The sequence below is a fragment of the Strix uralensis genome, chromosome 9 (genome assembly GCF_047716275.1).
Source record: "Strix uralensis isolate ZFMK-TIS-50842 chromosome 9, bStrUra1, whole genome shotgun sequence".
Classification (NCBI taxonomy): Eukaryota; Metazoa; Chordata; class Aves; order Strigiformes; family Strigidae; genus Strix; species Strix uralensis.
The window spans coordinates 24,892,040-24,919,810 of NC_133980.1; the positions used below are offsets into that span (position 1 = coordinate 24,892,040).

At 39.8% G+C, this 27,771-nt stretch overlaps 1 protein-coding gene across 3 annotated transcripts in view; it reads left to right on the plus strand.

Moving 5' to 3' along the window:
• Window positions 1-27,771, plus strand: part of LOC141947086 (glypican-5-like) — a 396,015-nt gene that overhangs the window by 132,931 nt on the left and 235,313 nt on the right. For all 3 annotated transcript variants that reach the window (XR_012630020.1, XR_012630021.1, XM_074877779.1), the window contains exons 4-6: window positions 2,973-3,103; window positions 7,812-7,871; window positions 9,761-9,886. Coding sequence is in view for 1 of the 3 variants with exons in the window: in XM_074877779.1 (XP_074733880.1) it covers window positions 2,973-3,103; window positions 7,812-7,871; window positions 9,761-9,886 (317 nt within the window). In the remaining 2 variants the exon portion in view is untranslated. The remainder of the gene's footprint in view (window positions 1-2,972; window positions 3,104-7,811; window positions 7,872-9,760; window positions 9,887-27,771) is intronic.

Sequence of the window (27,771 nt, forward strand, 5' to 3'; positions counted from 1 at the left end):
AGATGTCAAAATTAGTCCACATGAAAAAATTTTAAAAAATAATAAAAATCAGGTTTCTATTTAACTCATTCAAAATCTGAAACAAATATGCCGAACAGGGATAACTCAAGCCATGGGAGACAATCATTTGGGGTGGGAGTTTGGTCTTTGCATCCGAACGTGTAGGGTACACCCACAGGCCAAAGTTTTCAAACCAGCTGTACCACCACGGGAGCAGTGGTAGGGTGAACTCCTCCATCCTTGCTGCCCCGAAGAGTTTGGGAATGAAGAAAATCTGGTGATCCATGCTAACTTTGAAGCAACTTCATGCTGGAAGGGATGGGAAGAAGAGAGGGCTGCTGAGCTGGCCCTGTTGGAAGTGCCCTGCAGCACAGGTGGGAGCAGCCTGGGGAGCTGGGGCTGGGCTGAGGGTGGCCAGGGCACTGACTGCACACAGGGTGAGCTGTGGTCTGCCCTGGCCCCCGTGTGACACTGCAGAAGTTGCTTTGTGCCTCTGTACCAGTTCCCCATCATTTTTTGTTCCTTTGAGTGTCAGATGTTGTTTGGCAGGGACTGCCTCACATTAATTTTTTTTCTTTCCAGTAAAATGCAGTCTGGATCTCAGCTGAGACATTTAAGAGCTACTGATGTTACAAATAACATATCATTATTGTATCTTTCATTTTGTTAATTTCACTTCAGATTAAAATGTCTGTGCCGTAGTTTAAATTATGGAACATTGCTGGTGTTTCTTAGCATATTTATGAGAAAAATGGCACTAAAAGGCCCGCATGACAAAAAGGTGTGAATGTGATTTGCCTTTTCATTTAACGAATTGCTTGATTTTTAATGGAGTAGAACTGGTTAAAATTTTCCACTGAGAAAAGTTTTTCCTTAAAATACTGTGGTTTTATTTGATATGCAGGAAACTGTTACTACTGGTTAAAAAGAAAACCCTGAAGTTAGGGTTTGGCACAGAAAATACTGAAACTTTTGCAATTTAAAGAGTCATTTTATTTCTATGGTATCAAAAATATAAATCAAAACAAAATGAGGATTTTCCTTTGGATGCTTAAACTATTGATTCGCAACAAAAATGATGACTCTAAACCTCTTTGAAACTTCTCATAGGAAAAACAAAAAACTTGGAGTTCTTCATTGCTTATGTATATGAGAACCACATTGCTTTTCCAAACCACTCTGGTGTTAGTTGGTTAAAACTATCTTAAATCCACAGTGACTAGATCTGAGGTGTATGTAATATGAAGACATGAACTTTAGTGACATGATGTAATCTAAGATGGATTTTGCAGAAACCTGTGCTGGGAATTTGGGTCTGCGTGCTGTAGGAGACCTGGGAAACCTGAGGCACAGGAGAGAGAGCATCCTGTGCAGGAATGTGGTCCAGCTGTGTTATACCTCCTGTTCAGCTCCAAAGGTTCAAAAGGCATTTTTGGTTTACATTTTCATTTGCATAGAGTGTTGTTTTTTTTCTTTTCAGAAGTTTAGAAGGGACTGAAATAGATGCTTTTATTTCACAAAGCTGTGTTTTAAAACAATGCTGTGCTAGTCCCTGGTGAGACCAAAACAATATACACAGTGCGTGGTGTTGAGTGAGGCAGCTGGCTCCCGCTCTGACTGCTGGAGATACGTCAGGATTAATCCAGTATGTTCTCATTCAGTTGCTACAGTTTTAGGTTCTTCACAGCATATTATACTGGACCAGGCCGTAACTCATACAACTAAAGTTAATGTTAAGTGTCATGCCTACACAGCTTCCAACTTTTCATGTTTGATTGGCCTATTTTTTCAGAGGAAAATGTCGTAGCTTTACATAGCAGTAGTTTTCCTGGAGGAAATGGGCTAAGGTAGAGCAAATTGTCCTGTACTTATGCTGATGTATACAGCGTGGTGAAAAGGGGCAGGGAAAATTATTTGAAGTCTTCCATGGTCTGAAATATTCAGTAGATAAGCAGCTGTGACTCAGAGTTTTAAAGATGCAGTAAAATGTACAGGCCAGCAAGAATCCATCTCAGTCTGGTTATAATGGAAAACTGAAGAAGGGACACCAAATTCAGTGCAGTGTGGGATGACGGTTTCTGTGTGATTAACGTCTCTGGTAGTGTCATGCCCACAGTAGGACTTCCTTTGTCTTCTTTTCATGTTTGCTTGAGGATTTAAGTGTAGGTGAAAACATTACAGATTACTTATTTGTGGATTAGAAAAGGGAGAGGATTGTTTTACTATTCTCACCTAAAGATGTTACAGCAAATAAATGTGGCAGGATGCAGGAGCAGTGTCATATCCACAGTGCAAAAGGATAAACACAAGCTTGCTTTCTCCTGGTCTTGTACCAAATCCCCTATGAGAGGCTTCAGGAAGGGCAAATGACTGAGCAATGTTAGCGTTCCAAACCTAGGATCCAAGACACTCCTGACTACCAGGGCTGAAAATTATTTTTTCATTCTGTTTTGTCCAAGAAAAGACTTTACTGACAGTGATTTGTTGATGCTGACTCCTTTTGCTCATTTCCTTGTTTTAAGGGAACATTGTCTAGTTAAAGGTGCTGGAAGTCTCAAGCATCTTCTGGTTACAAGCCCCTTCAAACACCGAGTAGACTCTGCTCTCTATATACAGGGCAGATGTTCCACCAAAATCCGTGTACCTTCAAAATGCAAGTGTGTTTCTAAATAAAAGTTTGGTTTGGCAATCAGTCACTATTTCAGCCTATTTCTAGGTGTGCTATATTCCAGGTATCCAGTGACAAATCTGACTGTTGGCTTTCTGGCAGCAGAGCTCTTTGCACTGCCTCATAATTTGGTCATTCTTATGCAGGGGGCTAGGTTCCAAGTCCTGGAAAGAAAAATCTTTTTCTCATCCAGATACCTTCTCTTGCAGTAAACACCGACCACAAGGAACAAGCAGACCTTTGGGCAATTGTAAATCGTTTTTTCCATTCAAACCTGGTTTTCCTTTCCCTTCCTTTCGTACAGGTTGATAAAGTGTGTGGACAGCCCAAACAACAAGAAGGGAACCTGTCATCAGACAATATAGTGCGAGTGAAGGAAGCGACTGAAACTCAGACATTCGTGATGGCTCACGCGAGTCTGAACAATAAAAGAAGGTAACCCTAAGCAACAGTTGCTTTGAAATAAACTCTCTGCCTTGCAGTTTGTGTTAATGGTTCCTTGCACCATAGTGTTTAAGCCAGATCCACAGTTCTGTCACCTTATCTGTGTGCTATCCAGCCGTTGCCGTCACTGATAGTTACACAGATGTCTTTGTGGTATTATATTGCAGGGCTCTCCAAGAAAAGCTTTTTACAGGCCAGACTTGATGTCATTACTTAACACCAAGGTGTTCATTCTTTCCACATACTTTCAGAGAAAATGATGAAAGCTTTTCCTTAACAAAGTCTGAGTAATTTCAACAGCTAAGTCTAAATTGCTTAAAATACAACTGCCCGGGTCTTTAAGGACTTGAGCTTATCCAGGGGCAGAGGTGGGAAGGAGGAAAGGTTGAAAAGGAAAGATTCATTGCCCTGACATGAAGTCAGTCCCTCATTTCACAGGGGTGGGGAGGAGTAATAAGATCCCTTGCAATCTCCTGGATTTATTACATAACAGAGCAAGAGCAGAAGCATTTATGTTTAGGCTTGTTGTGTCCATGTTGGCTTCTGTTCTTCAGCTGCTTGCCAGTTGAGACACTAGACAGCTGAATTACTGCCACTGGCCCTGGTGTGAGTATCCCTGCTCCCAGATCTCCTAGTCTTCCTTTCACATTTCCTTGTGTAGTTCCTGGATTGGTTTTCTGTTAATTGTAAGTGGGGAAGGAAGGATGTCTTTGCAATCCCACTCATGATACATGAGTAGATGTCAGAGCTAACATAAAATCACAATGACATATTTCTGGATAACGTGTTGTTCTCTGTAACACCAGTATTAATCTGGAACAACTTCAGCAAAGTGAGTGGAATGGTGCTGGGCTTGCACCTCTACCTGAGAACAGTATCTTGTCTGCCCAGGGAGTCCACGGGTATCCCTGTATGTCGGATAGGTGGATGACAGACAGCAATATTAAAATTTCCATAGCCTGGATTCTGGAGTTCGAGTCGGGAAGATGAGATTTTTATCCATTTCTATTTTAATTCTCATCTAAGCTTGCATGAATGAAACAAACACTGCTTTAAAAGATGAAGGTGATAGCAGCAAGCTAAGTTTTTTGAGTGACAGTGATATTTTTGTCCCTTTATGATTTAAAACCAAAACACAGCAGTTTGTGCTAGTGCTTGGAGCTAATCAATTTTTACCACTCAAATCAGAGGAAAGAGCATTAAGGAAATTAAATTAATCAATTCAGCAGTAATAATCCAAAGAACAGTGTAGTACAATTAACAAAATAAGCTTTTAAAAACAGAGAGCCCTAGGCTGGTTTCTGTATAACTCATTGACTTCACTGGGACTTATACACTGGCAAGCAAAAAGGCAGAATTACCAACCTATTAACAGGTAACCTCTAAAACAAATGCCAATTGGTGTCTTTAATGTCACAACAGCAGTTCTTTCTCACCCGAGGATCTGCTCCCTCCCCTTCCCAACCATTTAGAATTATTTGGATATTGACCTTTCAAAATGTAAGACCTGTAGATAGAAAAGAAAATATACTAAAACTAGTATACTGTAAATCAGACAGTTTTCCAAAATTGGCCTGTGCACTGAAAATTAATTTATCAAAAAAACCTAAATAAAGGCCATCCTTGCATAATTAGCATAAAGCATTACTGAAATAGAGTGTTGATAAGTATTGTGGAGAGCCTATGCACCAAAAATGAATGATGGAGCCGTGCCATAATTAGTAAGAAGTGGAGAATATTTTTAAATTTTCCACAACTTCCTATAAAACACATGGCATGAGGCTTGTACTTTGCTTCTTGGAAACAATTTAAAAAAGTAAATAGAGTGAAATACACAGTGATTGGCTACATCACTGTGTTGTTCATCATCTATCATTTAATCACATATGATATCAATAAAAAGCAATTTTAGGTAATAAAATTTTATAATGGATGGGCAAAATCATTCCTGCAGTGGGTTGTGTAAAATGCACTTAGAGTGACAGATAACTGCTACAGGGGATCTAGATTGTGAGAGTAATTATGTGAATCTTTTTTGGTGCTGTTGATTCTGGCAATTTAAAAAATGAAGAGCAATAATGTCAGCTGTCTGTCAGTTTAGGTACAAGGTCACACAGGGCAATCAACCTGACTGAATCTCTCTGTTGGTCTGTGTAGTAGACATCCCTCCAAATGATCCTTAATTCAGGGGGAGTATGGAACATGATTCCTGCCTTTTAGAATATGGAAAGAAAAAGAGGAGTGAGCTATCACTCCCCAAGTAAACCGGAAAGCTATGGCTCGTTCCCTTAACATGTCAGAATATTCCCGAGCTCAAAGAGAAGAACCAGTCTGGTTAGCACATCTGTAGGAGAAACTATGATAAAGTGGCCTCTCATCTCTTCCGTAGTACCTACTTAGAGATGCACTTAAAAACTTAGTGCCAAACAGCTTATACCTACATATGTATGTTTGCTCCAAAGGTATTACATCTTTTCAAGGCCAGTTACAAAATCAAACTCCTTTTCCAAAGAGTTTGAGAAACTCTGGTTTCAGCTGTTCAGTAGAGCCAAGGCTGCTCATGCAGTTGAAGTGGGACTGTTAAGATGCTGTCTCTTTGCCTGACTGGTCTTTCTTCTGGGCATGTGTTTTTTGAGTCTGGCTGGTGACAGTCCTTCTCAACCTCCGCTGTTCTGCATACTGTGGTCCTGCATGGTCCATGAATTTACATAGCAACTGGATCCTCTTTTGAGTAGTTGAACCCTTTTCTGCTCCTCTTACTCTCAAGGGTTCCTGGGAGATTTCCCATCTGTCTTTATTTTCCCCTGCATTCCATTCCTGTGTATTTTTTGTTATGTAACACCCAGTGTCAGGGACAATAGTGTAAGAAGTTGAAACTTGAATAAATGTTTTATAATCTTGTAGGAAAACTTTTGCTCTGATTAAGCTGAAAAGTATAGATTTTGATTAGTAATTTTTTTTGTCTTTTCTTGCATTACACAAATGTATGCAGGGATTAACTGAAACTGGCAGGATTGCTGCTGTAGTCATTTTTTAATGTGGAGGTTACTATAACATGTAGTAGAGATGACAAGAAAATTGAAACCATATGATGGAACAGGGAATGTACATGGCATGTACAGAATTTCAATCATTAAGTGGGGAAGTTACTGCTGAGTTCAGCACAAAATATTATTCTGGTCAGGGTCCGAACCCCTAGCAAAGTTCAATACCTGCCTTTTAGCATGTCTGCTGCATGTAATATTTCAAACCACTAAACATAGACTGGTTATAGATCTGTGTATAAAAATCTTATGTTTAACAAAGAACTATAACATGATACTAGGTCCCTAATTGGAGGAGGCAGACTTTGAAATTATATTTTTGTTGGGATTTCTTTGTTATACTGTGGATTTATGGATCTTTTATACATCTTAAAATAAACAATTTTGAGGTTTTTGGCAATGTTTGAAGTCAATGACATCAATTTTGTTTAAAATTAACTATCTATTTGGCCAGGCATCACATGATATTAAAATTTGAGTATTAAACTACTAGTACAAAACAGGTTATTAATGCCAGCTGCAAATTAATTTACTGTGGAAATGAATCAAATGTTTCTGACTGACTGGCCAAGGCAGAAGTTTCAGCAGGTCCAGATTTTCCTTGTTACAAATTCTCATTTCCTTTTTTGACTGGCTGTGTTGGAATCACTGCTTCAGTGATGACAGGTGGCACTCACCTGATGATCAGTGCAGGCCCATCCTCTCCTGTGGCCACCCCTGCCGTTAGCTCCCAGAAAGTACGATGACAAAGCCACCATCATCTGGGTGGTGTGGAAGGTGGTGTTTACTCTCTCCAGTAAGTGTTAACTGGATTGGCAAGTATCCCCCAGCCTGTTTGCAGGCAGGCATTACTCCAGCTGTTGCCATTACTTTATGCGTGAGAGTACAGGTATAAGAAAGAGCAGAATGTGGTATCAAATCATGTAAGTGGAAAATTGCATCATGATGTCAATGTTAAATGCAATGTTTAATGTTAATTAAGGGACCTCGGGATATCAGTGCCATGAAGTGTATTTGCACTAAATAACTACCAGAGTTATTTCTACAATTTTTCCTCCAATCCTTAGAGCCTGTCTCTTGTGTTTTGCAAAATTGTTTTTTTTTTTCCCCAGTGGTGCGATCTGAACAGCAAAAAATATCTGTATTCACATTATTTATTAAGAGACAGCAAATTGCTAATTGTACCAGAAAATGAATGCTACTTGTTTGTATCTCCCTTCCCACGGTGCTCATTCTAAACCATTTGCCATTGTCTTCTTGTATAGCCTGATATATTTACAGTTCTTCCATTTGGTATCAGTTACAGTTAATTTAAGTACCACTGAATTTATTTTCAGCTTTTTGCTGTGTGTGCCACATTCGGAATTGTGCTCTTATTTGAAAATGATTGGGACAAACAATCTCAGTTGTATTTTTTTTCAGTATTGCATTGACATTTTTAATTGCATCTATACTTTGGAAAAAACTCATGACAATTTTCCTCCTTATTTGTTTTCTTAGATTATCCTATGCATGTGCCTGATGACCTTTCTTTCAAATAATTTTTACTTTTCTCTTTTGTTTCTCATCTCTTTTCCTCATTTGCCTGAATTCCTGCTTCTCCCCTCCTCCCCAACCTCTCCTGATTGATGCTTATTCTCCCCGGCCTATTCCAGTTCTCTGCCTCTGAAAGCTTCAAAGAATGACAAATCAAGAAGTTTGAAAAAAATCTCTCGGTAAGAATGAAAACAAGGTGACATACTTTGTTGTCTGTACGCTTAGCTCATCTCCATTGTAAGCTGCTGTTTCAGCTGCATTCTAGGAATTGGCATACTGTTGATTACTGCTTTTCTACTGTGGGGCACTGGGAAACTGTTCATTTTCTACCTAGTGTGTTTAGTTTTCTATTGATGAAAGTAAATATTTTCACTTGTTAAGATCAAGAGTTGGACACAGAATTCTGCCTTTGCCAAGATGCTACTTTGAAATATCAGAGCCCCACTCTGATGAAAATGCAAAGGAGTTTAAGCCTCTAGTGGTGAGCTGAGTAAGACAAGCTTTAGACTCTTTTAAAGAGTGCTCTTTTCCTCCTTCAAAGATAACTTAATTCTAGAATCCATAAAATCTTTAGCATCTGTGTCACCTTTCATAATTTATACTCTTTGGCTGTTCTGTCAGGTAAGTGGCCTTCTGTCTAGGCCTAGCTTTAGTGTCTAAATACTTAGAGCTCATATTCTTAAGTTTGTGGTCAAGAGCTAGAAATACTGATTCACTTGTTGCAAGCCCCAAAATTTGTGCTCTTTTTCTTTGCTTAAAATGACAGCTTTCCTGCATTGTTAGGGTAAGTTAGTTTCCTAGGACCATGTGATGACTAATATTTCTAGAGCAGCATTTCATCACACATAAGGTAAATGGGATGATTAAACGTTTTTGAGGAAAGTGTAAAGACATCTGTGGGGAGAGATGACCACTGCCTAAACCTTGTAGGGGTAGATACCTAGCAGTGGACTTTGATATTATTTCAGGTATCTGTTGCTCCCGAAAGAAATCCCAACTGGTTTTGTGCCAAGCTCCATCCAGCTGTGTCCTCAGGCTCCTCTTCAGTGCAATGTCCCCTTACAGCCTGCTAGGCAGAGAGATTCCCAGTGGGCCTGCTGAGGGACTCCTGAGACAAGCAGATAGCTCCATGATAGCTCTATCTCGGTTTTTGTGTCCTGCGTCTTGCTCTCAGTATCTTTAACATCCTACACCAAACAGAAGCTTCTAAAGCTGTGGAGATAGGGTAATTTCTCACTTTGAAATACTCTTAATTGTGTGCTGAATTAACACTTGTTTTGTTACAGTTTATTTTTATGGCTACCTCAGCCAGATATATATTATAGGTATAATCAGATTATAAGAGGCATCTGTTTGCCCACAAGGCATTTTTCCATACACACGTGATCAGAAATGAGCTGTTTGTACTGGCCCAGAGTTTTGGTTATTCACCAAAGCAGCAGGCACAGCCTCCTTTTAACAGGTGAGGTGCCAGATGTGAAGAGAGAGAACCTTCTTTCTAATAAGAATGTGACATAGGTAGTGGTGATGGGGAGGAATTGGCCCCACCACACCTCAAGGAGATGACCTTCTGTACTGTTGTTGCATGTGTGGCGTACTTAAAGCATATTGCAGGTTTTGTGATGGGGATGTTAGCTTTAGGAAGCCTTTTCCACCCAGGAGGTTGTTGATGGTGTTCTCAATTCACCTCTCAGATGTGCAGGAAATGGAGAAATACTCACTTCCAGTAACAGTGGAAAAGCCCACTCCTTTAATGATAATATTTTCTCATGATTTTTTAATCTGTTTATACAGAGATAGTAGTTGTAGACTTTTTCAAATTTTGTGTGAGCTGTGTTAATTTGTTAAAACCACCCTTTGTATTTAATTATGTGTATTAACACTGAACTAAGTAAAACTGAGTGATACATAGGAGTAGAAATACACTAGAAATAGAAATTCATCAATTTGGATGACTTAATTTCTGTAAGGGTTCTGAACTGTTGGTCTTGTGGAGGGTTAAGTTGACAGGGGGCTTAAACCATAGGTGTACTGTTCTGTTGTTAAATGTGTTCTTCCTACGTTACAGAGAGTTCATCAATTACATGAAGCGATCCCGAACCTTTTATGCCTCTATAGCAGAAAGGCTGTGTGATGGAGACCTGGTGATGAGAGACAGCTCAACTTGCTGGAATGGAGAGGATGTTGTAGAAAGGTAAAGTTACAAGTAAAAGTTTTCCCAAACAGTGAAAAAGGTGACTCTCTGTCCTTCTGATGGTTCAGAAACATTCTGAAACACTGTTGTCATTATTTCTCCTTCATAGTGAACTTGATGCTTGACTGAGCAAGAGTTTTGCTAATATAAAAGGTTGTTAATGCTGGGTTTAAGGTATCTCTCTTAAATATAGTGAAACACTTCCTTGAAGGTCTGCTTTGTAGAGTCCATTTCACTATAGAGACACAGCTCTTTGCAGAGAGATCTTACCCTCTAAAGCTCAGTTAGCAAGCAGTACCTCCACGACTGACTGGAGGACTTCCAGTCTGCTGTTTACAGGCTCACTTGTGCAGAGCTGAATGTCATGTTTGGCCATAATTAGAAAATATGTAGCTCTTCCTGCAGAGGTGTCAGAAAAATACAGTGACCAGACCACTATGTTTTTAAAGGGTTTCCCGGCCATTTCTTTTCAGAGTTTCTGACATAGCACTTTGGGTAACAAATGTGTTTGGAATTGCCAAGAACCCTTACCAGAGCATGTTCTTCAGAAATTCTTATAAAGTAACAATTAATAAATGCAGTGTTCCATATTGGTAGAGCAGCTAGAAGCTCTGTAGGGTGAAAAGATCTTTCTAGTTTGTAAGCTAATTTTTTTTCCCTCTGTATTTTATCACAGTCTTTCCCCTCACCCTTTAGAATCCAAACTGCAAAATACACTTGCACTCTCCATGAGCTAAACTTCTTGCTATCATTTCTCTTATTCTGTATAACATGAGTCAACATTGCCCTGAGGAGAAAAAGAGGTATTCAGAATACAACTAAATCTGTTACTATCGCTGTCAAAGTATACATCAGTTTTTCACAGTGAGAGCTGGTTGGAAGTGTGCCAGTGAATGTTTTCCAAAAATGTCTTTTTGTCGAAACAGAGACGTGCCACGGGATTGTGTTGGCTTTCATGATGTTGCTTTTTGAAGTGTATTTTGTGGTTTGTAGCAGTTTTAAAAGATAAAGTTCTAGCATTCTGTTTCCTTGCTCTAAAACAATTTTCATGATTTAAAATTGTTTTGTCGGAACTTATGGAATAACTCCACTGTGGAACAGAGAGAGATGTTACAATTATAGGCTGTCCTGTTAAACGGAGTTCTGTCTCCCACACAGCTCTGCTTAGAAGTTTAATACTTCAGTGTATATTGGCATTACAAATTAATTGTAGAAGCATATATTTTGAAGATTTTGGCAACAACAAAGTATTCTAAATACTAATGTATAGTGATTGTAATACTGATTGAAGTTTTTACTGTAAAAGTAATGGAGAGGGTGTGGGGAGAATATCAGTGTTTCTAATCAGTGTTTCTGTTTCACAGTCCCTTCTGCTGATAACATGTTGCTGGATACAGAGTTAATTTTACAACAAACAGCTTTCTGGCCAGAAGAAAAAAAAAAACACAAGAAAAGCAAAACCAAGAAAAACATTTTCTATATCAACTCTCTAAACAAAAAATTAAATCAAAATTTAGCTTTAAGTTTAATCTTATTTTGCTTTCTTTAAAAAAAAAAAAGCCACTTAAATTGCTGATATACATGTTTTAGAAAGGCATGAAAGGGAAAGCTGTTGTTTTTTTCCTTTGCCAGTCTGTAACTTTCCCAAAGCTGGGGACATGCAGAAAAGTTTCAGATTTGAAAAGGGTAGGAAACTGGGAAAAGACTAACAAGACCCTTCATATTTTGAATTACAAAGCAAAAACAAAGGAGAAAAACCAACCTACACCCCAACAAATTACATCAACCAACCAACCAACCCCTCTCTCCCAATATATATTTGTAGTTAACATATGAAATGGACAAATTAGAAAATAAAAGTTTAAACTAACATGTTTAATCAGACAGCATTATGTATATATTTATCAGTTCTGTTGCAGTATTGATTGCCTTAAAAGGAGGAGACTTTCCAGGCAGCCTGCACTGCCAGCAGTGCTACACAGCAGCAGAAACATGGCGCCTGCTTGCTGAGAAATTTTACTCCTTTCATCATCTGTTTTATAGGCTGAACTTGTCACCAGTTCTCGCTACCTGAGAAATAAACCTGTCCTGGTGATGCCTGAAGATGCATTTCTCTTTGCCCTTTCTCCTTTCCCAGGAGATCAGAGAATTAAATATCAGCAGTAGTAAACAACTCTGAACTCAAAATAGAGCCTTATTCTTAACTCTGTATCAGAAAATAGATCACCCCAATTAATCTGGGGCTCTCTTGTGAACCTGAGTTTAAGGTTACTCAGGCTGCGGAACTGGTAAAAGCTGCAGTTCCTGTTTCCTCAATGCTTCTTGAATTTCATAATGCTATTTGAAAGCTGAGTGATATTTATGCTGCATGCTAATTGGCATTCAAGCTCTTTAGGAAAAACAAACTCAACCTTTAAAAACAATTTGACACACAAATGCAGCCTGGAATAATATGAAATTATTACTCACAAAGGGGATTGTGCGTTCAATTAGTAGAGAGGGCACTTGAGGTCTGTCAGAAGATCTGATAAACAGGATTCTCATTGTACATTTTTATTTTGCACTAGCAAGCTAAAAAAAGCTTGAGCTGCCAGTAAATAAACTGTAAAAGAAGCCAGGTTGTTTCTACCAGTTTGAGAATATGCTTCTGGTCTGCTTTTCAGACGAACAGCAAAACATGGCTTTGCTAGCAGTCCTCTAGTGTCAGTTCAGGGCATTTGAAGACATTAGAAATACTTGTGCCAGGAGTAATCTCTTCCTCTTAATTACTCTTTTGAGCAACTTGTTCCGGAACAAGACTTCGTATAAGAAAAAGTCTGTGAGGCTAATAAATGGTCTGAGTATACAAAGAATGCTCAGAGAAGATGAGGCTAGAGCAGAAAAACTGCAAAAATATTTTGCAAAGTGAAGCAAGCTTGGAGAAATTTCTATGCTGAAACCTTTCTTTTCTGGCAGTGTGTCAGATGATTATCTTAATACCACGTCAGCAGAAGAGACTGCAAGTGAAGTTGACAGTGTGAACGGTTATGCACTGCCAGGACCAGACACCATTCACCTAAGAACTCTAGAAGGACTGAAGGGTTGCTTCGGTTGGATTATTCATTGTGATACTGTGTTTTCTTTAAGACTGCTCCAATAGCAGGTGATGGAAAGATGTGAAATTTGAAGACATCATTGTATTTTTATCAAAATAAGGATTTCAGAAAGGTGTGGCTGGTAAACTTGGTATGTTATAGTAAAATCAGTAGGAAGTATAAGCAGATAAATGTGATATTTAGGGAAAGGAATCAACATGCTGAGAGTTTTTAGAAGGAGATAACAAGCATGTAGACAGGGTGGATTGCTATAATCTGCTTGGATTTCTGATAGATATTTGATAAGATCCTTCACACAAGGCTGGTAGAGATTAAAGTAAGGGTAGGTAATAGATGGTTCTAGTAGAAAGAGATCACCAGTGGCAGCGCATGGGGATTTGCGCTGGAACCTGTGCTGTTCATCTGTCATAAAAGACCTGTGAAGGTGAGTGAGTACTGAGGTGACAGCATGTGCTGATGATACTGAGTTGCTCTGGATAGAAAAGACACAGGTCACCTGTGGTTAATTGTGGGAGGAACCCGTGACATAGAATAACTAGGCAGTAAAATGGCATATGAAATTGAACACGGGCAAATGTAAAGTGATTCACATAAAAGAACAATCCAAATGTTACAGAATGGTGTGCACTGGGGTGGCTTTCACTGCTCCAGGCATGTGGTGTCTGCAGTTGTGCTTTCACTCAGGCTGAGAAAGATAGGGCACAACCACAAATGTGCACAGGGAGCAACAAGGAGGAGGATAGAGGACATGAAATGGATCATGTGTGTGAAACAGCAGACACTCGAGTCTGACACAGAAAAGATAGAAGGGGAATATGATAGTGGCCTATAAAAATCATGTGTTGTGGAGATACTGAATAGGCATTTGTTGTTCACTGTCTCTTTCATTGCAAGAACAAGGGGCATCTTCTTAAATTAATAAGTGACAGCTTAAAAACAGAAGTAGATATTCCTTTGCGAAACTTTTGGTTAAGCTGTGAAACTTCTTGCCTCAGGATGTTTGGATGTTTAAAAGAATGGATGAATTCATGAGCAAATTCAGCTCATAGAAAGGGCAAGTTGTAAAATGACTGAGCAGATACAAGGCAACCAGGTGCCACATCCAAGTCTGAGAGCTGAGGCAAAGGGTTAGACGGATGATTTCCTCTGGTCACCCCTAGGCAGCTGCTCCCATGGACTTCTGTAGGGGCTAAACTGCAGGAACCTTTGTCCTCTCCTCAGGAATATCTCTTTAACGAAGCTAAATGCCTGCATTGAATCACTTTCTCCATTCTCCCTGGCTGTGGTAGCTAAACAGGATTTGCTCTCTCAGGTCTCAGCCTCATAAATAGCAGACTAGTACAATACAGTGCCCGAGGACTCTCTCAAAAGCTCATGTTGAGATTTTCTGTTGACGTCAGATTTGCATCTTTGCACAAAACATGAATTCCCCTTTAGAACTCCTTTCTATGAAGTTTGGCTTTTTGTGCAGTCTTAGCTGCAGTAGAGTAGCCTTATCAGAGACAGCTCTTTCTGCTGTTAGAGAAGGGAAAAGGAGATGTGGTCTCACTAGCAGGCTTTTGGGGTGTGCCTGTGTACAATAGATGAGTAATCCTGATTTGGAAATAGCACTTTAACGGAACAATGGGTTGTACTACATTAAAGTTAGCTAGTCATTCAGTCTTTCCATCTCTGCCTGACTACTTATCTCCTGCAGTTTCTATTTCAAGAGAGATGAAACAATCATAAATAATAGACAAGCAGTAATCTGTGTATAGAAGAACTAAATAATTGTGAGTGTAGCTGACATTCATTATAGCCAGCTCTAGGCACTGCATACACTCACCCACTCTTTCGCCATGGCTGTGCAGTTCTTGGAAAGAGGCTGATTGCAATCTGAAAACTATCAACTGTGCACGCTGCTCAGGCTTGGAGGCTGGAGTATGAAAGTTGCTCAGAGGCATGTTCAGAAACCTCAGCACTTGCCTTTCACATGTCAGTGACAGGCTCCTCCTTTGTATATGCAGGCTTAATCTGGAAGCAAAGGTGATGTTGCAGCATTGCTCTACATCCCCCGAGCTCTGCTAGAAGGTGCATTCTGAGGGCAGCCCCCACAGACATGTTCCCCAGTTACTATCACGTAAGTGGACATGTGCCTTTAGCATGACCGTTTCAAAGGTACTCCTGTCTTGTGAACATCATGTCAGGATCTCAGGATCTTTGAAAGTTGAGAGGTCTGCTCGTGACTCGTGTTAGAGTGCAGCTGACTGTGTGTGGGGACTGTCCCACAGAGGAATAGACACTAAAACCTCCTATGTTGCTCCTACAGGAAGTGGTGTCATTTTATGGGTTGAAAATTAGAGGCTGTCAGATGCTAGTGAGAACTGTAAGAGCACTGCTACCATTTCAAATCTTTTTAAGGAATAAGCACTCGCAATTACTTTGATACACTCTAAAATGTACACCATCTTTATTGTGATGTTCTGGTAAGCAAAAACCACCTTGAGTCTTACAGTAGGAAAATGTGAGCCGGTAATAAAGAAGAAAATTAAGTGACTGACTTTGTTATTAGCAGTGGTGGATACTTGGGATCTCTGTAATAAAGCCCCTTTTACTCAGGTGCTGAAATATGCTTTTAGGCTGCATCTCCAGTGCACAACAGGCATGGATCTTCAGAGAAAGGGATGGTGCTGATAACCCAATGCCCACACTATCTGGAGGTTTTACTTCAGACTGGCCCTGGAGCCCTGGGGACTGAACGCCACTAGCATCCTTAAAGTGTGTCCTTACTTTCATTGAAAAAGAATCTGGTTCTGATACAGCTCTGCAATATAAACTGGAGTGTGAGAAATGGTGACACTCAGGGGCTTAACTGAAAAGTATAAACCTAATCAGAATCAACATGATAATGTAGACACACCTGGTGGTTACCTGGACACCTATATTTGAAGTTTGGAGTCTGAAACTACCTGCCTCAAGTACTTAGAGGCTGTAATTAGCATATATAAAAATAAGTTTGTTAAAAATTATATCAATGCAATCTAATGATGCAGTTAGTCTATGGTGACAATTTTGGTAGCACATTACCCGTAACAGCAAGGTGGTGTAGTGCTTCAGAGCTCTCAGATTGGGCTGGCTCACAGGTTTGCTGCCTTCTGAAGGATTCAGCAGAAATGTCCCATCCTGGAGCTGAACCAGCCTGCCTGTGCTAGATGTGTGAAACCTAATGAGATCTCAGCAGGTAGTGACGTGACTGCAGGTGGTAACCTGAATCCAGGCTCTTGGCTGCTTTTAATGCTATATTTTCCATTTACAAAAAACCCCTATTAGAACAGTGTCAACCTTCAGGCTGACTGAAAAAGAAAGCTTTCAAAAGTTTGGCAGAGGAATTGTTCCTTGGAAGAAGCAAATCTGAATCATGACCATGATGTGCAGCAGCTTTACAGGACTTTTTCTAAGCAAAGGTTGTGACACGTCTAGGTCAGTGAGTCATTTTACAAGTTACAATTGCACTGTAGATGCACAATTTGTTTTAGTAGTTATTGCTACTTGAGTCTTAGTTGCTCTGCAGCCCAGTTTTAGCATTTTGAGTGATCCCTTTTTTTTAATTGAAAATCAAAGACAAATTCTTTCCCTATTGCTGAAAATCCAGAGCTTTAGGAGAAATTATGAAATTATGACCATGTGCAAAATATTTTCAAACATGGGAATACTGGAAAAGGAGAGAAAAGGGGAAGAATTCTTCTCTGTGATGCATTTTTGGACACAGCTGGTTGTCCCATCAAATCCCCATGAACTGCTATCATTACTTTTAAGTAAAGATCTGTGCATATATGTAGTATCTATAAGCAGAAATTGGAACTAGTGTTATAAAGAACAGCTGTAAGTATGCTTTAAGCCACTGTAATATTTGTTATTTTTCTGTCTATTTACCTTTTTTTTTTTTTTTCCATCTGTCAGGCTTAATGGTTATTGAGCTCTAACCATTTCTAAGTTAGAACTTATATATAAAAGTTGAATCAGAACATCAAGCTTAGCTTTATTTGGAGCAGGGAAAGAAAAATCTTTGTGAAAATGACTCCAGGGAATTTTGTGTTTGTTGCCTCTCAATTTCAAGAGGAAATTTCCTGAGTTTCCAAATGAAATGGTCTTTTTCTTATTGCCAGTTAGCTTGATTTGAAATAGCCTTAATTAAGATAGAAGTAGTAGAATGATTCTGCCAGTCAGACACAGCTTTCCATTGCACAGGTACAGATCCCATCGTCATTTCAGATGTGTCTCTTCAGGTGTGTATGGGTGGATTTTATCTGGAATGGGTTTCTCTGAATGTGGCAGACTTTGCCATCAATATTGCATTAAAATGTTTGAGACAGCCTAAAGTCTTTATTCTCATTTCTCCAAATCTGCTTTGGTTTTGTAGTGCTATGAGGATTTTAAAGGTAGAAAGGACGTGTTCGTATTACTGAAGTCTACAGGCTTGACATGTAGTGCCCTGATTTGACAGGGAGCAGGGAGAGAGGTTCTTTTACAGCAACTGCTTTTCAGATTGGAGTCACTTTCTCAGGAAATTTCAAGTGTAACATTTTGGGGTTAAAAACTTGCATATAAAAATGGCTTTTAAACCAAATTACTGGGAATATAAGAGAAGGATGTTTTGTAACACTCAGTAGGAACCCAAACGTTATTTTCTTCTTTCTCTCCTTATGTCCTTTACTTGTTTTTCTTGGAATTTTGCATTAAGTGGAGAGATTAGGAGACACCTGTCCACAGACTTAAGCAGATCATGTCACGGGTTGTTACGCTCTCAGGGCCTGTGCAGGCTGGCTGAGAAAGGAAGTGGCAAATCACAATGACTTCCTTTACTCAAAATGTTTTCCTTTAGAGACTTTCAGTTTTTATGAGTTTAGCACTTTCATTGTCCCCTTTCTCATTTCCTTACACTCTAGCAAGCAGCCATCTGGATATGGAAAACAGAGATAATCATTTAGCCTTAGCATACTTAAAAAGCTTCTGTTATTCTTGTGCCATCAATGTAAACAATTTCTGGAGATATACTTGTTACTGTAAATTGTGAAGTGCTGTATCTTTTTGCAGTGTTTTGCAGGGTTTGGGTATTTTCCAGGTCTTGTGGTGGTTTTGTTGGGTTTTTTTGTTGTGGGTTTTTGGGGTTTTTTTAATCCTGTAGAATAAACCAAATACACTGTGGTAGAAGTGACTGTTTAAGACATAAATTTGCCTGAGCTTACCCTTCAGAATGATACAGAGCTCTGACAGGCTTTGAATGACATATTATGTGTCCTTCTGTCAGGACACATGAGGAGTGAGTGTTAAAGTTCATTGTCATGCAAGCATGTAAATGTTAATGAGCCTGCTAATTATCTCCTGCACAGCCTCAATCAACCACAGGGAGGAGAGATGGCAATGGTTAATAGCTACTCCTCACTACATGTAAACTTATCATGTGGCCAGGGAACCCCAGTTCAGGGACTTTCTGCTTGCCACCTGCAGTAGCAAGCAAGTTATACTAGGACAAGAACAAAAAAAAAAGCCACGAGGCTCAGGGTTTAGGAAGAAGACAAGCTGTGACTGTAGCGCAGAACAGGAGCAGTCAGAGAGCTCTCTCTGATTTCTGGTCTGAGATTGGACAGTGTTTATGCAGTTACAGATGAAACCCTTTACTTCAATATTAGTGACCTATGGAATATAGGCAGCTGGTCCCAGGCAGGTTATGGTGAGTACTTGGAACAGTTGAGGTGAGTCTGGAAACCAGAGATGAAGATGGTTTAATGTTTTCTTTATTCAGACCAAATTTAGGTCTGCTGTTAGCCAACTGTCTGTGCGAATAAAGCATCCTGGTGAACTCAAACTTGATGACACAGGTTTGAATTTGCCCCATATTCTTCTAATGTCTGTCTTGTAAAATGAACAGTGGCTGCTCTGAGAATATTTCAGTGTGTACTTTGTATGTGCAGGTCTGTAGTTATTTAAGGATAGAATGTGATAATTTGCTGTTAGTAAAGCTTGTCCTTTCATGTGAGGAAGCAAAAATCTGGAGTTGGGCTAGTCAGGAGGAGAATATTCACTTTCTCTGGGCTATTTCATGTTTATATGATGTCAGATGAAGCAACTGACATCATCTACCTGGACTTGTGTAAAGCATCTGATGCTGTCCTGCATGACATCCTTGTCTGTAAATTGGAGAGACAGGAATTTGATGGGTGGGGCACTTGGTGGATAAGGAATTGGCTAGATGGTGTCACTGAAGAGTGGCAGTCAACAGCTCGATATCCCAGTGGAGAGCAGTGACGAGTGGCGTTCCTCAGGGGTCGGTGTTGGGGCCAGTGCTGTTTAACATCTCTGTTAGTGACATTGACAGTGGGATTGAGGGCACCCTCAGCAAGTTTGTGGTCAACATGCTGGAGGGAAGGGATGTGCCATCCAGAGGGACCTGGACAGGCTGGAAGGGTGGGCCCCTGCAAACCTCATGAAGTTCAACAGGGCCAAGTGCAAGGTCCTGCACATGGGTTGAGGCAATCCCAAGCACAGACACAGGCTGGGCAAGGAGTAGATTGAGAGCAGCCCTGCGGAGAAGGACTTGGGGGTATTAGTGGATGGAAAACTGACTGTGAGCCAGCAATGTGCACTCATAGCCCAGAAAGCCAACCGTGTCCTGGGCTGCATCAAGAGCAGTGTGGCCAGCAGGTCAAGGAAGGGGATTCTCCCCCTCTACTCTGCTCTCGTGAGACCCCCCCTGCAGTGCTGTGTCCAGCTTGGGGAGCACCAACATCAGAAGGACACGGAGCTGCTCGAGTGGGTCCAGAGGAGGCCATGAAGATGATCAGGGGCTGGAGCACCTCCCCTGTGAGGACAGGCTGAGAGAGTTGGGGGTGTTCAGCCTGGAGAAGAGAAGGCTCCAGGGAGACCTTCTAGCAGCCTTCCAGTACTTAAAGGGGGCTACAGGAAAGATGGGGAGGGACTCTTTATCAGGGGGTGTAGGGATAGGACGAGGGGTGATGGTTTTAAACTGAAAGAGGATGGATTTAGATCAGACACAAGGAAAAAATTCTTACTATGAAGGTGGTGAGGCCCTGGCACAGGTTGCCCAGAGAAGCTGTGGCTGCTCCCTCCCTGGCAGTGTTCAAGGCCAGGTTGGACGGGGCTTTGGGCAACCTGGGCTAGTGGAAGGTGTCCCTGCCCATGGCAGGGGGGTTGGAGCTGAATGATCTTTAAAGGTCCCTTCCAACACAAACCATTCTATGATTCAGTGATTTCAGGTGTTTGGGGATGTTGTATTCTGCTATTTGAATTGGTCTCATCCCTGCTCCTGAAAGCAAATCAGTTAAAAAGCAGCAAAGGACAGCACTGGGCCCTGTTCTTCCAGTTCACTTTTTCTGAAATGGGAAAATAAATTCTACATTTTTGGTCACTGAAGGTTAGGCATTTTTCAGAAGTAAAGACAGAAGGGTTTCATACAGAAACCATTTACATTTCTGTTATAAACATACATACTTTATCTGCTCTACAAAATATATCTGTATGAGTTTGATCAGCTTCAGGTGAATGGATCAAAACTGACTCTAGACGATGCGGTGACAGTGCCAGGCCACAGAATATGAAGGAAAGAGAAAGAGCTGTAGGAAGGTCAATCAAGTAGTGAAGGTAAAGGGGGTATGTGGAGGTCAGCTGTGTATAAGGAGAGGTGAGGTAACCAGAGTAGTATTCAGTCCAGAGATGCTGGAAAGAAAACAACTAAGGGGGTGCTGAGCTGACTGGAGTAATCTTTGCTGAGATATGCTGTTCTAGAGCTTCCACCATCAGGCAGCAAAGACCCATCTCTGTCAGCCAGCAGCACCACAGAAAAGGCACAGAGGCTTTATTCACTTCTGTGGAATACTCTGGATTTGTACTTGATTGCTGAGAAGAAAGTTTCTAGAATTAGAGCTTTGGGATTGGTCATAAATAAGGATGGAAAAGCCAGTATGTTTAATGCTCTGATTCCACTGTCCCCTGCTTGATTTGAGAGCATTTTGCAATTTACGGTACAGTCCCATGAATTAAAAATGTATGTCCTTAGAACCATAGTTCCCTTCAGCTTGGAAGGGATCTCAGGAGGTCTCTGGTCCAACCTCCTGCTCAAAGCAGGGGCTGCTGTGAGATCGGATCAGGTTCCTCAGGGCTTTATCCAGCCTGCTGTTGAAAACTTCCAGTGATGGAAGTTCTGATGTGATGGGCTCTTTGGGCGACTTGTGCCACTTCTTGACTGTTGTCATGGTGCAAAACTTTTCCCTTGTATCCAGTCAGAACATCTCTAATTGCAAATTTCATCTGTTGTTTCTTGTCCTCTCACCATGCATCACAGAGTGGTTGCAAACCTGAAACTCTTGAAGGCTGTGCTGACAGCAAGCTAACAAGCACCAGTGCTTAGCAGACTGTCAGATGCATTGAGAGACACAGCAACCTGCATTATTTTCTGTTTTTACAAGGTGAGAGACTTCACTGATGATGGAAAGAAGCAATTATAAACACAGAGCATTATGCACAGAATCAGATTAGAGCTGTTCCTTACCCCCAGTCACTAAGCTGTAGTACTTAAGTAAAATACATATGATATGAAGTGCCACCACAGAGGACTGTACTAGTTTTTAAAAGATGCTCGCAAAGCAAAATCTATTTAACTAAGAAACTATAGAAATATAAGGAAATAAATGCCTCAATAAGGAGATATATGACCTTGTTTCTACTAGGAATAAATTCAATTTCAGTTCAGTTTTAGAGGATTTCTTAAAAAGATGTTAGGTGGCTTTCGGTTATGAACAGAAAATATGGTCCAAATGAATTTGTAATATATTGTGAAAGCGAAGTTGTTGCATTGCATTTTACCAGTACTAGCAAAGAGAAAAATAGTTGGTTAGCATTGGTGTTTTTTATGTATATAACTCACATGAAGTGATTTCTTATGAAAAGGAAGCACACAAATTCAACCAACAAGCTGTGTTCAATCTGTAAGAGTTATTAAAATGCCATATAATAACGCCTAGATGGGTTTTATTCTGCAAGATCACAGAGGCCAACGTAGTAAGCTGATACTAATTGAAGGAATTACATATTTAGTGCCAGAAAGGACGTCACTAAAACATCTCCCAGGGGATTATGGGAACATACATATGTAGAAAGGAATGTCTTCTGTGGTGATTTGAGATCAGTGCCATGCAGGATCCTGTGGTTAAATTACTCTTCTGCTTCTAGTTCTGACTCTATAAAAATTATGAGCTGTTACATCTTTAATCACATGGGAGAGGAGAGGGGACTGTCTTTCTAACAATGAACAGACATGTTATAATGCCATTAAATAGTTAGTACAAAACTCCTTAGCTGTTTTTGTTTGATGACAGTCTCACTCTAACTAAAACACACAATGGGGAAAAAATGAAAGTAGAAAAACTGCTCCCTACTTGTAAAATTGTACCTAGCAAATTTCAGTGCTGAAATAGTTTTTGAATGCGAGGACAATTGCGTCTTGAAAGCTGTTACGCATCATCAGACTTCTCCCAACTGTTGAGATTGCTTTATAGTTTACCATTGATTACCACAGTAGTTATTTTTCTCCACAAATTGGAAAGATGTATTTACTTCTTGAGTCAGGGGCCATTTCTAATATTGCACAAAGCTAAGCTGTCAGGCATAGGCTTTCAGTGTCAATTTTCTGCTTGGTCAAAAGGATACCTGTTACGCTTTGGGGACCATCTGCAGTGTGGTGTTTAAGAACCAGAAGACATAGCTGAAAAGTAAGTGGTCATGAAATACCTTATATGTGTCTCATAACTACTTGTAAGATACCTCCTCTGTTGGAGAAGAGCTACCAAGATCAAAAAGATTATGTTCCATAGTCGCTGTACTATATAGTGAGACCTCATACCTTTTGAATTCCAGAGTGAATGAAAATGAAATATTGTCCCTAAAGAACCCTTCACAACTCTGAGCTGCAGCCAGTGGGTGTAGCTTTGTGAGTTCAGTTTTTGCTGTGTGAATATGCATGCAGTATGGATATGAGTAATAACAGCCTTAAGTACAGGCTGGATCAAAGCTGTATGCTGAAAACGGGTGTTGTTTTACACACTACATATATATACAACCTTTCTCCTTATGGTATGAAAGAAACTTTTACAAGAATACATAATTAATTTTAGTAGCAAGCCCTTCCTCCTTTCCCCTTCCATTGTGCAAGCCAGCCACCAGAGGGAAGGAATGATTGCATGCATGCCCATACACATCTGCAGCATTGTATCAAAGCTTCCTGTGGTGCTTCAGTGCTTCTATTAAGTCATAGAATCCTGACTAGATGAGGAAAGAATTATTTGCTCCTGGATTGTATGACTTCTGAAAATTAATGTTTAGGTTTGCAAATATGAACTGAGTTTCCATTGTTGAGGAAAGGTTTATTAGTTTGGTCAGAAATGTAAGAACTTTTTTACAATTTTGACCAGAAATCATGTTTTCTGGTGAGGCTTTCTGTTAGGAATATAGACCCCTTAAGTCCCTTCCCTCCTCACCACAAATTTTAAAAAGGTCAAGGCATGTCTTCGCTATGACCCACACTGAAAAAGTTTGTAAAGAAGAGTGACAGAAGTCAATGATGTTTGTACATGATAGCTGCCTCAGGAATACTTGTGGCAGACTATTTAGCTGGATGTCATCTGCACTGATCTTTGTAACTTAAACTAAATCTATATGCTTAAAGACTTCTTTTGTTTGTTTGTTTTGTGGGGTTTTTATGCAGTGATAAAGGAAAGACAATTTTAAGGATTTCAGTCCTGGAAACTATTAATAGATTGATCTCAGTGTAGAGGTTTCATTAAATGTAATTATGTGCCAGCTGTTGGGATAAAATTTAACACCAAAAAGGAGCACCATGTTGAATTATCCAGCACCAACTACAGATGAGAAGTTAGTGTGAGGCAGGAGACAAGTTTTGTACTAAGGTACAGAAGTAAAAAGAGAGAAAGAGAAAGCCAGTAGCAATCATGTAAGTCTTTCATGTGGCACAAAAAGAGCAGAAGAAGCATGGTTCAGTGCATGAGTAACTGCTCACCTAAGGTCTGTTTGTGAAGTTTGATAAAATGATTGTGGTCCTCACTTCTTGTGGTCTGGACTGCTGTGAAGTTTGGATGATTGAGATCTTGCTACTTGGTGCACGTTATGCGTAACCTCTTGTTAGATGGCAAGCCAGTCTGGTACTCAGTCTGGGTTTGGGGTTGCTTGAGGAACTCTGCTGGCAGCTTCACTAAACCATTTACAGCTCATCTTTGAGGAAATGCCGAGAAGCTACCTCCAATATTTTGGTGCTTGTCTTTAAAGCTCTGTTTTTTTCTGGATTTTGTTTTAAAGTTGCATTTTTGCTTGTGTGTCCATGCATAGTGTAGTGTTAAAATCATCCAGATGTGGTGAATGCACTTTTCTGGATTGAGTCGTGGTGACTCCATGCTCACTGCTAGTTAAGTACAACCTGCTTGTTGGAAACTGTCCTCCTTTTGTGTAATCACACTCTCATCTTACTTGCAGTGTCAATGGTAGGCTTTCTCCTCCTTAGTTGTTAATACCGTGATATGTCCAGGTAATTTATGTTGATGGATCAAGTCAGTATTTGAAAAACATTTCTGTAAGTATAAATAGGAATTTGACTTGTGGAGGCCTCTTTTTAACATCGTTATCATTAAGCATTTTCTCTCAGGTTGAGGAAATTGAATACAAATAATTAATACTGAGTTTCAAAGTTCCTTGGGGGACACTTGTAGATTTGGTGTCTACTCAACAACTTACTTCTTTTGATTTAGATATTCTGCGGTGCAGGACTTTGAGCAGAATGCATGGAAGAATAAATCTTATCATACAGTCATCTAGGTTGCTCCAGTGGGGCAGTATTTTGCAGATGTAACATGTAACAGGGGCTAATTTGATACTACCGTAGTATCTCTTTTATTTTGGCAGCTTTGGGGTGTTCTTTATTAAAGAGTAGTAAAACAAAATGATGGGCAGGTACTCTTTCTTTTGTATGATATTTTTCCTATTTATTTTCTTCAGAAGAAGGAAAGCGCAGCCCTTATTTAGTCAGAAAACTGAAACTTTCCAATTAAAATAGTACAGTAATAATACGGTAGTGTTCCAATCATTGAAACTCTTGTAACAAAAACAATCTAGACATCGTTAAAGTCTTTGGAAAACATCCAAGATAAAGTTTATTTTCTGGTGCAGAGTCTAACGTGGTGACTTTCTACCCATTCCTATTAGGAAAGGTCACAGTCAAAGTCCCATCAAAAAGGTAGAAAGTCTTATCTGATCCCTCAGTCTGTCTTAGCCAATGATTCTTCCAGTAGGGAAGCAAAATTAATTTTCTTTCATTTGCGATGGGTATGTAATACAGTAGTATCAACAAGAAGAAGAAAATCCTATCTTAGCCTAGAGATATTGGACTGAAAATTTATTCTTCAGTATGTAAGTTAAATGAGATAGTGGTAAGAATGCTTTTAATAGTGATATACCTAATCCTTTCTCCTAAAACTATAGGGTAGAGTTGCAAGTCTGGTCCCTTTGTCTGTTGGATGAAAAAGGATAGCATATGATGTTTGGTTTTTGGCATTTCTAAGAACATTGGAGGTCTGTGCTGCCCCAGAGCACGCCACTTTTCTGAGCAGTATGCAATTTAATACAAAGACTTATAAATTTCCAATCCCTACAAAGTCTTACTATTGCTTTGTGTTACCAGGATGGGTGTATCTAAAAGAATTTTCTGCACAAATTGTAGGGTTTTGTGTAACTGTTAGAGTGCAATGTCTTGATAGGTGTGAGAAAAATACCAGCGGGTATATGTAAACATCTTTTGGACGTTATTTCGAGAAGAAATTGAAGATGTAAAAGTAACAATGTATTTAAAAAAATGAGTTGGAGGTAAATTTTCTCATTCTCCTTTAGTAATTCTGTGTCCCAGCAATAATGAAAGCAGTATTTGTATGCTACAGTATGAGCAGGGCAATGGGAAAAGCATACGTTAAATTCCTCAGGCTTTGAAGCAGGCCTTTAGGAATCAGTCAGTGTTTTAATACAGCCTACCTACCAAATTAAATAATAAATTTTACAGTTCTCAAACAAAAGGGAATATTTTGAGAAAAATGCTGCTGTGGTAAAACCTGCAGTTGCTTAAATGAAAATATTTTAGTGGAGATGCTAAGCTGCTGTTGACCTACTTGGTTTGTTCCCTTTGAAGATATGAATAGTTATCCTGCTCTGTAACAGCTCCTAGCCCTCATCTCACCTTGGTGAATGTTCAGATACTCAATTACCTGTTAGTCATAGCAGATGGTACTGTTTCTCACACACTCTCTACTGTTCTGATATCACAAAGCCTTTCTGTGTACAGCTTGTGGTACTTGAATTTATGCCCTCGATTCAGCACACCACTTCAGTGAGAGCCTGACGGTAACAACTTGAGTGAACTTGTAGAGGTCAGTAGAATTGTGTGGGCACATGCTTCCGTGTTGAACAAAAATAGATATATGTTGAACTGAATGTACTCAGCAGTTCGATCCAGTTTGTTTTGCTGTTCTAGAATGCTCTTGCTGTAAATTGTCATTAAGGTAAATTAGGACTTCACATTGGTTTTATTTGTGTTACTGGTACTTTATATCTAAATGGTGAGTTAGAAGTCTGTTTCTGGTACTATCCAAACCTGAACGTCAAAAAACATAAAATCCCCTTTTTGCTGGTTTCCATTCCATGTTCAGGCTTGGGGTAGATGCTGACAAAATATCTTTGGTCTAGTATAGTCTGTGTATGACTTAACATACTCAGTCACAGCCAACTTCTTGGACAAATAGGTATAGTGAGGTGGGGTAGAATCCAGAGTTAGAGCTGGAGTCAGGGATAGGCCTTTTTCTTTTTCTTTTCCTTTTCCTTTTTCCTTTTCCTTTTCCTTTTCCTTTTCCTTTTCCTTTTCCTTTTCCTTTTCCTTTTCCTTTTCCTTTTCCTTTTCCTTTTCCTTTTCCTTTTCCTTTTCCTTTTCCTTTTCCTTTTCCTTTTCCTTTTCCTTTTCCTTTTCCTTTTTTTCTTTTATTGAAATGGTTTTCCCTGGAAGATGTTTATTCATTGAAACAGGAAAAAAAAAAAAACAAACCCCAAAACAAACAAACCAAACCCCCAAAATCTGGATTCTAGCTTGAAAGGCTGAAGAATCACCTAGATCCCCAAGAAACCTGTTACACTGTGGGAGAATCTGTCACTTTCTCCTGTTGAACCTGCTCTATGTGTAAACGATAAAACATTTAACTTGCCAGTGAAAAGAGGAGAGAGATTGTTGTGTAGCTCTGGCTAGGGTGCTCAGCTGCGATGTGGGTAGCTTTGGTATAAATCTCAGCTCTAATAAGTGAGTATGTAGAGTGGAATGCTATTATTCTCCCGTGTGAAAGGTTTTGCATTTTCTCAACACAGAACAGGTAAACTTTTGAAATGTTAATATTTTTGGCAGAAGAAAAAACCCCATTGCTGCCTAGTTCTATCCCAGAAATTGACCTCCCATTAAAACACAGTTATCTAAGCACGTTTGCTGACTACAGTAGTATTCAGAGCCATGTCTTGCGGTTAGAGCCAGATTTGCCTGTAAGAAGCAGATCAAATGAGCAGACACAAAGACAGTTTGACGAATGTTAAATATCGCTTAAAAGTAGTTTAATTTATACATTGTTTATTCCACAATCTCTCCATGTTATTGACATAAAACCATGGTGCTGTAGCTTTCCCTGCCTGCTGTGTACTTTCCCTGAC